The 11,172-nt window shown below is 41.0% G+C and overlaps 1 protein-coding gene across 1 annotated transcript; it reads right to left on the minus strand.

Moving 5' to 3' along the window:
• Positions 1–5,900: 5,900 nt before the first annotated feature.
• Positions 5,901–10,107, minus strand: LOC125543102 (disease resistance protein RGA5-like). The gene is made up of 2 exons (XM_048706347.1): positions 7,056–10,107; positions 5,901–6,333 (listed from the first exon to the last, which is right to left on the minus strand). The coding sequence occupies exon 1, from the start codon at positions 9,760–9,762 to the stop codon at positions 8,164–8,166; it is 1,599 nt and encodes a 532-aa protein (XP_048562304.1). The 5' UTR covers positions 9,763–10,107; the 3' UTR covers positions 5,901–6,333; positions 7,056–8,163.
• Between the last annotated feature and the right edge of the window lie 1,065 nt (positions 10,108–11,172).

The following is an 11,172-nucleotide window of genomic DNA, read 5'->3' on the forward strand; positions in this document are numbered from 1 at the left end:
AGGAATTTCTGACTGGACACCTGAGCTGTGAAAACCCTTTGCGTGGACATTGCCCAATTAATTATTGCATCCTTCAGGGCTTGCTTGTTCGGATACATAGCACCCGTCGCAATATTGTTTTGGTGATATTGCCAGGCTGAATCATGTCCATCATTCACGGTCATTGCAGATGAGAAGTCATGATTCCACGATGCAGGCACTACACCACAGCACTTGATTAGGGGCAGTTAATTAACTGCCGGGAGAAATACCAATATAAAGGCAAACAAACTGCCGGGGATCATTTAACCGCCGGCACAAGTCCTTCCAGGCAGAAAAACTACCGGTAGAAATTGAGCAACAAGGACATATTTACTGCCGGCGTTCATATCCACCATTTATGTCATTTTATCTGTCGGGAGAACTCAATCTGGGCCCATTATCTGCCGGGAACTGTTCATGGCGCGAAAACAAAATAATTGGGCCCAACAGCGCGCTACCACGAAAGCGCGCACCAGTAAGCCCAAAACGCCTTCTGCTGCGACCCTACTACCGTCGTCCCGACCAGATCTAGCCCAAATCCCTTGTGCTTTGACCCTAGCCGCCGCTGACCGCCCTCCGCTGCCCGACCCCAGCAGCCCTCGACCACCCATCGCACCAACCTTCCTCCCGGACCACCGCTGTCGCCGAGCAACCTCCTCCGCCGCCGTCAAGTACCATCGTTCGCAGATCTGATCCGCCCTCCGCCGCATCCCTAGCGCCGCCCAAATGTCGCCGCTCCCTCCATGCTTTCTCCCTGGGCTGCAACGTCTCCTTGCACCTCTCCCGAACTGCCGAGATGGGCGTGCAGCGAGATAGGTTTGGCGCCGCCGGCCCCTCCTGGTCGTCCTCCTCCTGTGCGTGCTCCTCCGCCCCTGGTCACGTCATGCTCTCCAGCCCGTCGTCCTTCATCCGTACTACCCCAGTTCGTGCTCCTCCGGCCTCCCCTTCTTGTACTTCGAGCCCGAGGTATGGTCCCTGGTGCTTCCTGTTCCATTGTATTTCTTTCTGTTCTTTTCTGTTAACGTAGCAATGACCCTTGACATACTTGTGAGAAACTTGTGCTTACATTTACTTATGTGTGTGCCTTGCAGAATCATGAGTTAATAGATGTTGGTGTCTCAGAATGACAGGTAATACCATTTAAAAATTTCAATGATTAATGACACCACATGGTCGAGCACATATGCCAAATCTTCTTCCTCTGCTTTGAAGAAAATAGCAGAGCACTCGGATGGAAGAATGTATCTGGAACGTCAGCCTTAGACAGTGCAGACCGCTCTAGCAACAGTTGCCGCTTTGTTTTACTTGTAAATATCTATTACAAAGTGCTATTTTCAGCTGTAAACATTCAGCCTATACGACTATGTACTGCATGTTTTACTAATAATTGTTGCCTGGTATCTTGTCTGACCTGAAACATATGGTCATTTTAGTAATAGCAACATCAAAGTAGAAATTAGGTTGGGCAGCGAAGTCTTCTGTTCGTTTTTAGGTTCTAGCCAACAACATAGTTCTTGTGTTGTTTTGGCCATGTTTGGGTTCCTTTTGCATTTGCTTCGCTTTTAATGCTTGTTTTGTCTGCTAAAGGAGATAGGAGACACTGCAGGTTGGCTGCGTCCGTGGTGCTGCTTTTGCCTAAGATGGATTCAATTAATTGAGGTATGCTCCAGATATAGTCATATAGATATGATTTTTTTTTCTTTTGAGCAGAAAGCTAGCTAGGAGTAAGCTAAGATATTTGTAAGTGCTTTCTTGCACCTTCGGTTGTTTTCTTATTCAACTTTGCTATAAATAAATACATGTTTGATCATTTTGGGTACAGAGCTAGCTAGAAAAAACAAGTGCTTCCTTCATGTGGATGTTTGGTTCTTATTCCAGTTTTTTGCTTACATATATTGATTTCATATGTAAAAATTCTTTCGAGAAAAATAAGGGCAACGTTTAGGTGTCAAAGTAATGATATACAGAGGAGATCAGAGGGTCTTCCTCCGCTTTGAGCAATACCATCTTAGGTACATGCAAAAGTATATACTTTGTTGCACATATCAGATGTCCTCACATACATGGACTGAACCTTATTTTTGTCGAGAACCTCACTGCCGAGAAAAAAGTCTTGAGCTTTCCGTGCGAGCTAAGCAGCATATGAATAGGAAGCACCTGTATATGTATGTAGTTCTGTTCATTTTTAACATCCCACTATACAGGTAATTATAGTGTGTAGATTGTATGCTATACTGACGTGCCTTTAGTCTGTCCTCGAAGAAAGGTTTTGATGTTGTTTGATGTATGTCGTTTATGATCCCTTGAACATACACAATTTTATTCTCATCTAATAGCTAAGAAATAAGATGCATGAGAACTATGGCTTATGTAATGTTCAGAGGTACATCGAGTTGCAATTGTGTTTTAAAAATTACTTTACTTTTGTAGCTGCTCCTTCGTTGCATCTGATTGTTACATTACACTCAGTTGTAGGAGTTGCATACTTTGTTTTGAATAATCGATCGTGATGTAATACCCCATCAGATGAAAGCATACAGCAGTGACTGAATCACCGAGAGGTGCTTCTTTCCTTTCTGCTCATATCTAATTATTAATAGGATTCTGAAAAGTATATAACAAGATTCATAGGAAGCATCGTTAGAAAGTTCACCATTTAATTGGAAATCCAGCAAATCTGATACAGTTTAGATATATTTGTGTGTTTACTTTTTTTAAGTTAATAATGTGCCGGTTATGGTCACATGGTCAACTTGATTTGGATAAAGGGACAAACATTAATGAAGAATCTCGGAAGGTGCCTTGTGTAGGCGGAGAACATGTTCTTAGAAGGGTACATTTAAATCTTGTTCATTGCCAAATTAATGGATATCACCGCTAAGCTTTTGCAACACCTTATAGTTTTGCATCACAGGCTAGCATGACGTGCCGCTAATTTTCAATGTCAGCAGGCTAGCATGCTATCTAACCGTGAATCTCGTACAATACAACTTCCTCTTGATACTAAAGTTGTCAATGATATATGTATCTTGCCTGGTGGCTCCGCTCTTTTTGCATCACAGGGCAAAAGGCTATCACTTTTTAGGGTTGTCTTGAACGTAGAGATGGTGGTTCCTTATATTTTACTTCTCATTAAAAGAAACACATATCCTTGTTTTTCATTTGATTCGTCCATCAACTAGCATCATGCTTCCAGATTTCTTCATGGTCTTGCATGATCTATCTTTCATAATTATATACACATTATGCATGAACCTGTGTTGTTTGTGCGGAAGGAAACATCTCTCGTAATGTTTATACATAGCTTGAATTGTAATGGAAAGTATCAATACTTGTGAATTCGTACTCAACTGCAATACGATTGGTACACATGGGAAGTTTGAAAACATGTCAGCTGCCATATGTAGTTGTAAGCTACTTTCTTTGAAAATGTCACTATGGTTTGGTTTTTTGTTTGCAAAATGATTATTATGGAAGTATGTATTTGTTGTCTGAGCCTATGTTCATTTTTATGTGCTACAATATAGCTCATTAACCAAAGTTATTAGCTCATAGCAGTTGTACTATCTTATCTATTCAGGTTGGCATCGTCACTGGAAGATGTTTCTACATGATAGTAGTTGTACCAGTCAACTTGGATGTCTACGTAATGGTTCTTTTTACAGTAATACCTTCAAAGCATTGCAAGCTCATGACTCTTCTGCTGGAGACATGTGGCCATCTTCGAATAATACAATTTCACAGGATGGTTGCAACCATGTGCTGAGCTTAAACCATGTGTGTACCATAGTTTGAAGACTCGAAATCTTATCGGCTTATGTAAAGTTTGTTTACTGCTGTAGCTGGTTGCTACTGAACGCATGTATGGATGTTGAAGTATTGGTTTTTTTCAGTCTAAAAATATTTGTGAAGTTCAAGGTTTTGAATGAGGCCTATATGTAACTTCGATTGAAACTATATGTATAAGTTGTGATTTGTTTTGATTGCCTGATGCAGTGTGGATATTAAATTAGAGATATGTATACTAGTTTGCTAGTGAAAACAACATGATGGCATACTAACTTCCGGGAAGACTAGTTTGTGCCGGCAATTTCACTGCCAGCAATTATAGATCCTGTGCTATGACCAGTCTGCCAGGACAAAATGATCTGCCGGCAGATATATAGGCCGGGGCAGAGAAACTGCCGGGAATAGTTTATCTGCCGGGACAAGTAATCCCCGGCAGCCGTTCTAGTGGCGGTTCTATCTGCCGGTAGAAACACTCTGCCGGCAGTTTGTCTGCCCTCTTAATGGCTTTCTCCCGGCAGATTACCTGCCTTTGCATTAGTGTTATGGTGTAGTGAGGATTCGGGACCTCCTCTGCATTTTCTTCTTCATCTGACTCGTCAGAATCATCGACATGACCCCTTTCAACATCGGTGTCTTCTTCTTCCATCTGGTCCTGCATGTGCCCATCTACCTCGTCAGCGTCCACCTCTCCATTGTAATCACCATCGGCATTTCCTCCTTCTACCTGACTACTCTGCCCTGGTTCATAACCATAAGCATTTCCTCCTTCTACCTGACTGCTCTGTCCTTGTTCGTAACCATCATCTCCAGCATTTGACATAGATAACTGCCTCCCTACACTGCTATGACCAGGATCGTAGCCACCCTCGCATTATGGACACGGTCATGTACAATAATTTACTTTTATTTGAGGCCGATAGAGCAAACTCCGATTGGGTGTGGTGGTTACAAGGTTGTGAACGAAGGGGATGCAATCCTGTTGCTTTAGTGCTTCCCGTCATGAAGGAGGTCACTGCTCCGAAAATGCTTTTGAAAGTAGCATTTTCGGAGTATCGTTTTTTTGTCCTGCCTTCTGCAAATGCGATCTCACGATGAAAATTTCATCACTTAGAACGCAAAAAAAAAATCAAAATTTTATTAATTTTTTTTTTGATTTTACTGTTAATCCGAACTCACTGGAGCTCTACCTGAAATACCACAGGTCCCAACTAATGGTTTTATATATCGACAACAGATCTGGTAAAGGACTTCTTCTGCTGATAGAAACAACTTGTGCATTTCCAACGAACTAGTTGCTACCAAGTTCCAGGATGATGAGTGAAAGTTGGCATAATTCTGTATATTTAATTTGCAGTTCACAATGGTTGGCTGATAAGACCCTTCATGCCAACTACAAGTAGCTGCCAAATCTATGTAGATAAGTTATACTCCAACATCTCATTCACGTCTATATAGATCCTTCTCTAGGGGTCAGCTTTGGACATTATACTGCGACACTCCCCTCACGTCTATGCTCCTTTAAAATTTATGACGTGGGCAACGGAAGTCGGGGCAAGCTGCAATTATTTATTGTATTTATTAGTTTTTGAACCATGAACCTCTTGGTAACAAATTTATGCGCCTAACCAGTTCACCAATCGGTTCAGGGTTCAAAACCCAGTAAATGCAATAACTAATTGCAGCCTGACACTGCTTCCACTGCCCACGTCATAAACTTCAAAGGAGCATAGGCATGAGCAGGAGTGTTGGAGTATAATGTCTGACCATCTTCAATAATTTGAACTTTTGGATGAGTTGGTTGGAGCATGAATTTACCATGGTATCAAAGCAACGAGGTCTCGAGTTCAAGACCCGACTGGTGCAATTTAAAAATAAAAAATTGTAGCCCACTTTGGTCCATGTTTAGACCCGAGGGAGCCGCACAAGAGGGGTGGGGGGGGGGGGGGGTGGGGCTTGTTCAAGTATAAATGCATAGCCCATCCTTTCTCATCAGCTTGATCTTCTGGAGCAACTGGGTAGAGCATGAATTCAATACTTCTAAACTGGCTTAGAAATGAACAAGTCATAGGTAGAGCTTATTGATGCAGAAACTCTAACAACTGAAAATGTAAGAAACTGAAGAATGTTGCTAGCAGACCCTAGTGCTATAGCCCATAATTAAGGAGTAATTAACATCTCATACGAGTTTCCCAACAAGAAACAATATCTCTTAGAGCCAACAAAGGCAAACATAGGTCAAGCTTGAAATTCCACCACCAGTACAATGCTTTCACAACTAAATGAATCGGACAGAGATGGTAATACTTAATTTGGCAAAATTGTGCTGCTGCTGTGCTGCATTATTTACATCTCGCCGAGTTGAGTGCAAGATTCAAGGACATGCTGCAGTTTATTTCCATGTCAAGCATCATTAGCATCGTCTTCATGCATGCAGTCCATTCACGAACAGAGAGGTATCCATTCCAACACCAGCCAGGACACTTAAAATTTATCATCTGTTACTGAAGCATATGGAGAGAATCACTGCAAATCATTGGTAACATCGAAAATTAATGGTGATATACATAGCAAACGAATATTGAACTGTAAAAGACTTTAAGAATCACAACATCCAAATCGCCGAGAAAATGACAATGGCTTACTTATGAAGTGTTTTGCCTAGCTGGGAACCTAGCATAACAGTTGCACAAAGTTTCCTTGATGTCTAGCTCTCGCCAAAGACAAGTTGTTTTTTGAGGGAGGGGAACGGTAACTATTGCTCAAGGAATAGTACTAGCTCGTTCACCATTTCTTTAATGGAAATGGTCTCTTTTTTCAGCTTTCCAGAGAACTTGGTGAAGGAAATGAACAACAATACATGACTAAATTAATTAAGGAGAACAAACAAGGGAAATTATCCTAAGTTGTACAGGACCAGGTGTTAACAAGACAAATTCTTAGCAATAAAAAGCTTATTTTTCATTGCTTATGCACTGAATGAGCCTAATTTTAGTCCATGTACTCTGCTTCTAAGAAAGTGTGATGATATGATTAGTAGTGCCATTACAAAGTCATAGTTTGTGAAGCGCATTAGGCGAAGTTCCTTTTCTTAAGGGGGAATTCGTCGGTCAATAAAAACTGAAGACGTACTGAAGATGCAAAGAGTCCAAACACACAAAGTTCACACCACAAGCCAAGAAAAAGTCTGAAACAAGGGATAAAGCTACAACTTCTTGTAAAACCTGTTCAAATTTGAGATGATGTACCAGGTAAGCAGAAGCATCTAGCAGCAACTCTAATGTTCTTGGTTTCTACTTCCAAATTAATTGGGTAATATTGTCTTAGTCTCCTCAAGAGAGAGGTTGTAGTGATCCGATGCCTCATCTCCATGCAACTCATTAACGAATAGAGAAAACACATAAATAATAATCTGCTACTGAAGCATCTAGAGACTAGCACTGCAAAAAATAATAATTGATAACATCAAAATGTAGCAGCAATACAAATATAGCAAGCATGTATATAACTGTAAAAGATGAGAGAAGCGCATGAAGTGTAGATAGTGCGACAGTGGCACAAAGGCATTTCCTTGGTTGATGTCAACCTTGCCAAAGAACGTCTATGCTTGCAGAAGGAAATATTTAACTAAGAATGCATTTCTAATGGAGTGCAGACAGAAATGATATATATAGTTCTAGTAAAGTTGGGCAGGACCAAATAATTAACACACCACTTTTAGAAGAGAACTTCAAAATGTACCACTAGCCAATTCAAGGTATACACAATGTGTAGCAACAGCACAACTAGTTGGCCTGTCATCTTCCTCCCATCACCACAAGAAAAAGGCCCGTACGCGAATGCGGAAAGTTTGTGCAAGAACCTCACATGTGTACCACTAGTTTGTGGTCTATCTGAAGCGCGCATCAGCTATCTGGCGCTGGGAGCGACAACTACCAAAATTAAGACACATTTGAATACTTATCTTTGAGAGGCAAGACAACATATGCATTTTTGGATGGCAACTTGGATGTTGTTACGGTAAGGCAAGGGACTGCAAATCCTTTATCCCCAGTTCAAATCTGGGTGTCGCCCGACCAACAAGTACTCATGACAATTCAATGCATATACTTGACCAGCAAGAGACTGCTGCTTAACCTAGAAATAAATTATACTACCAACTAAATAAGATAGTTATGCTGAGGCCGGGGTTAATCCTCCTTTTCTATAAAAAAAACTAAATAATATAGTACTACTAATGTATCGGTTCATGCATCATAAAAGGGAGAAGGATATATTAGCATGCTGATGATATACGCACCGGGTAAATATTTACAGGTCCAGCGGCAACTCCCCCTTTCCTGGGCCTTGGCTTGTTTAATCAAAGCTGGGCAGTCGGGAGAAAACTATACTGTTACCTTTCCAAAAGCCTAGACTAGGGTGGTTGGGATGTGTGCTTGCTGCTGTCTCCACGGCAGTTTCTACGGCTTCAACAATGCCATCGTTGCCATTTACAAAGCATTTGACAGTACGCAGGCAGGGGAGGTTCTCGATTCCAAAGCTCGGAGAGTCAGATTCATTTACGTGGCAAACAAGCTTGAGTTTTTCTAGCTTGGGCATGGATCCTGCGGCAAATATCAGAGCTACCGGGGAAACACCATTTCCATCATAAATAAAAATCCCCAATGACCGGAACCCAACTTCACCACTTATTCTGAGCTTATTCCTTGACTCTGTTCTCTGCGTGAGGTGCAGAATGAGCAGAGTGGGTAAGGCCCCAAGCATGCATAGGTCATCCTGCTTGACTCCATCCACTTGAAGGATTAACTGTTGGAGGTTTTTGAGGGAGCTCAGCCATTTCGGAATCTGCGGGATGGCTAAAGAGCAGTTGATAAGTTTCTCGAGGGTAGGCAGGCACAAAGGTTCCTGTAAGAGGCCGCTCAAATCCATAATAGTCAGAGAGCGAAGGTTCTGGGTGCCTAGCTTACACAGGGAAGAGATGACCTCCCCAATCACATTTGTATGCCCAGTGTCAGAATTAACATTGAACCTAATGTGAAGGACCAGATTCCTCAAATTTTTCAGCTGGCCAAGGCTCGACAGAAAGTCTAATGATTGTCTGGAGACACTGACCAATTTCAACGTCTCCAATGCTTGCATGTTCGCAACACCATCAGGAAATTTAACACCAACATCAACAAGTAGATGTGATAATTTTCTGAGATTAACAATAGATGCAGGTAATTCCATTACATCAGTTTCTCTTAGGTCCAGGATCTCTAAGCACCCTAAACGTCCAATTTGTTCTGGGAGCTTTCTTATTCCTATATGTCTGAAGCTCAGGTACCTTAGCTGGAACAGCCTCACTATATTTTCAAGATTTTGTTCTCCCAATCGTTGGTAATCGTGTAAGTTGAGAACACGCAGATGTCTAAACTTCTCCAAAGAAGGCATTTCCACAAAAGATCCAGAGACTGATCGGACATGGGACAGATCCAAACCTGTCGTTGGTATTGTTGAATTTCCTTCCTTGACGCCTTGCAAAAATAATCGACGAATGACTTTGCTTTCTATCCCAGTTGTCGGAATGGGAGTACTAAGGAAAGTAATGAAGTTCTCTTCGGTGGACTTGGATATTATGAAATCAAGAATTATGTCATGAACTCGGCAGTCCTTCACTTTACCATATTCATTTGTCTCGACGGGTTGGATCAAACACCTATTGACGAGTTCGTTAAAACACCTTTCTCCTACCTCATGTGTTGTATATCCGTCTTCTTTTTGAATGAATCCTTCACCTATCCACCTCCTTATCAAATCATACTTCTCAATAAAAGAATCTTCCGAAAACATACTCACATATAAGAGACAATTCTTTAGATAAGGAGGCAGATCAAAATAACTAAATGATAATATCTTCATCATTCCTTCAATGTAAGGATTTGTTTCAAGTGCACGACAAATTGAATGTTTCATTTGGTTCCATCGGTCCTCTGTTCTTTCTATGTTAGCCAACAAACCAGAAACAGCGATGATTGCCAAAGGTAACCCAGCACATTTTTTCAAGATTTGATCACATACTTCTTCAAGGTATGGTGGGCAATTTTCTTGGGAGTCGAATAGTCTTCTGTGAAATAGCTGTTTTGAATGCACCACTGTAAGAGGCCTTACCCCATAAATATTGCCACTGAAATATGAACTGCATGATTCGGCAACATCATTTCTACGAGTAGTGGTGATTATGATACTGCGAGAACTAGTCTTGGGGAATGCAAGCTTAATAACATTCCATGCAGCCACATCCCATATATCATCAACGACAACAAAATACCTGCACATGGATTCAAAGATGATGTCAACAGGTTTTAATATAAAGAGTGTACAGCAAGATAGACAAAAAAAAAAGAAACTTGAACACAGTGACATCATAAAAAATACTCCTATGTAAGAACGCTACAGGTGTTGAAAATCATTGTTAAAAAAGGCGTGCGCTTTGGTGAAATAGGTGGTAGGCAGAGGAAAAATTAGAAACTTATGCCAAACGGTTTTCAAACCATGGTTACAATTTAGGGGTGTGTCTAGCTCTCATCTAGATGAGACTTAACCAAGTCACATCTAACTCCTAAACCACTTGATTTTCATGAAGATTCGTGCGGGTTTATTTTTTTATTTTTTGTTTGATTACTCAAATGATTTATAGGAGTTAGATGAGACTTTGTTATTTCTCACCTAGATGAGATTTAGCAAACCCGTACAATTTATATGCTACAGATTTAATTCATGTGTGTACATTGATCCATGCTAATTAGTTATTTAGTTTGACAGATTACGGAGAACTGGGTGATAAGCAACAGTTTTAAACAAGGATCAAGACTGATCAGTAACATTGACAAGCAGACATAATTTCAAACAAGGGATGGATCGAAACATTATGATGAATAATCATATGTGCTTAATAGGTGTAGAAAGGAAGTCCATGAGGTGGTGGTGTGGGCGAACAAAGAATCTAACTAGGTGTGGATCCAAACAGCTTTTCAAGTAGAATCAAGAAGTTCATTCCCGATCTGAACTATTGGTTTGCCTCACTTCCGCTCTAAACGATTTATGGAGCCACTTAATATAACCCCTAAAATACATTTTTTCTGGTTTGAGTGGCTGGTAATGCAAACAGTCACAGGAGGTCGACAACTGCGGCTGAGGTCTCAGGGTCACATGGGATGAGAGAGAAGGAGATATGAGAGCACAACCATATGGATGCACAGAGGATCCGGTATGAAGAATTTTTTTTTGAAGAAAAGGACGATATATCCCCGGTCTCTGCATCTGGGCGATGCATGCATCCATTTTAATAATTATTCACAAAGACCTTACAAAATAATACATCAG

Source organism: Triticum urartu, chromosome 3 (genome assembly GCF_003073215.2).
Source record: "Triticum urartu cultivar G1812 chromosome 3, Tu2.1, whole genome shotgun sequence".
NCBI lineage: Eukaryota > Viridiplantae > Streptophyta > Magnoliopsida > Poales > Poaceae > Triticum > Triticum urartu.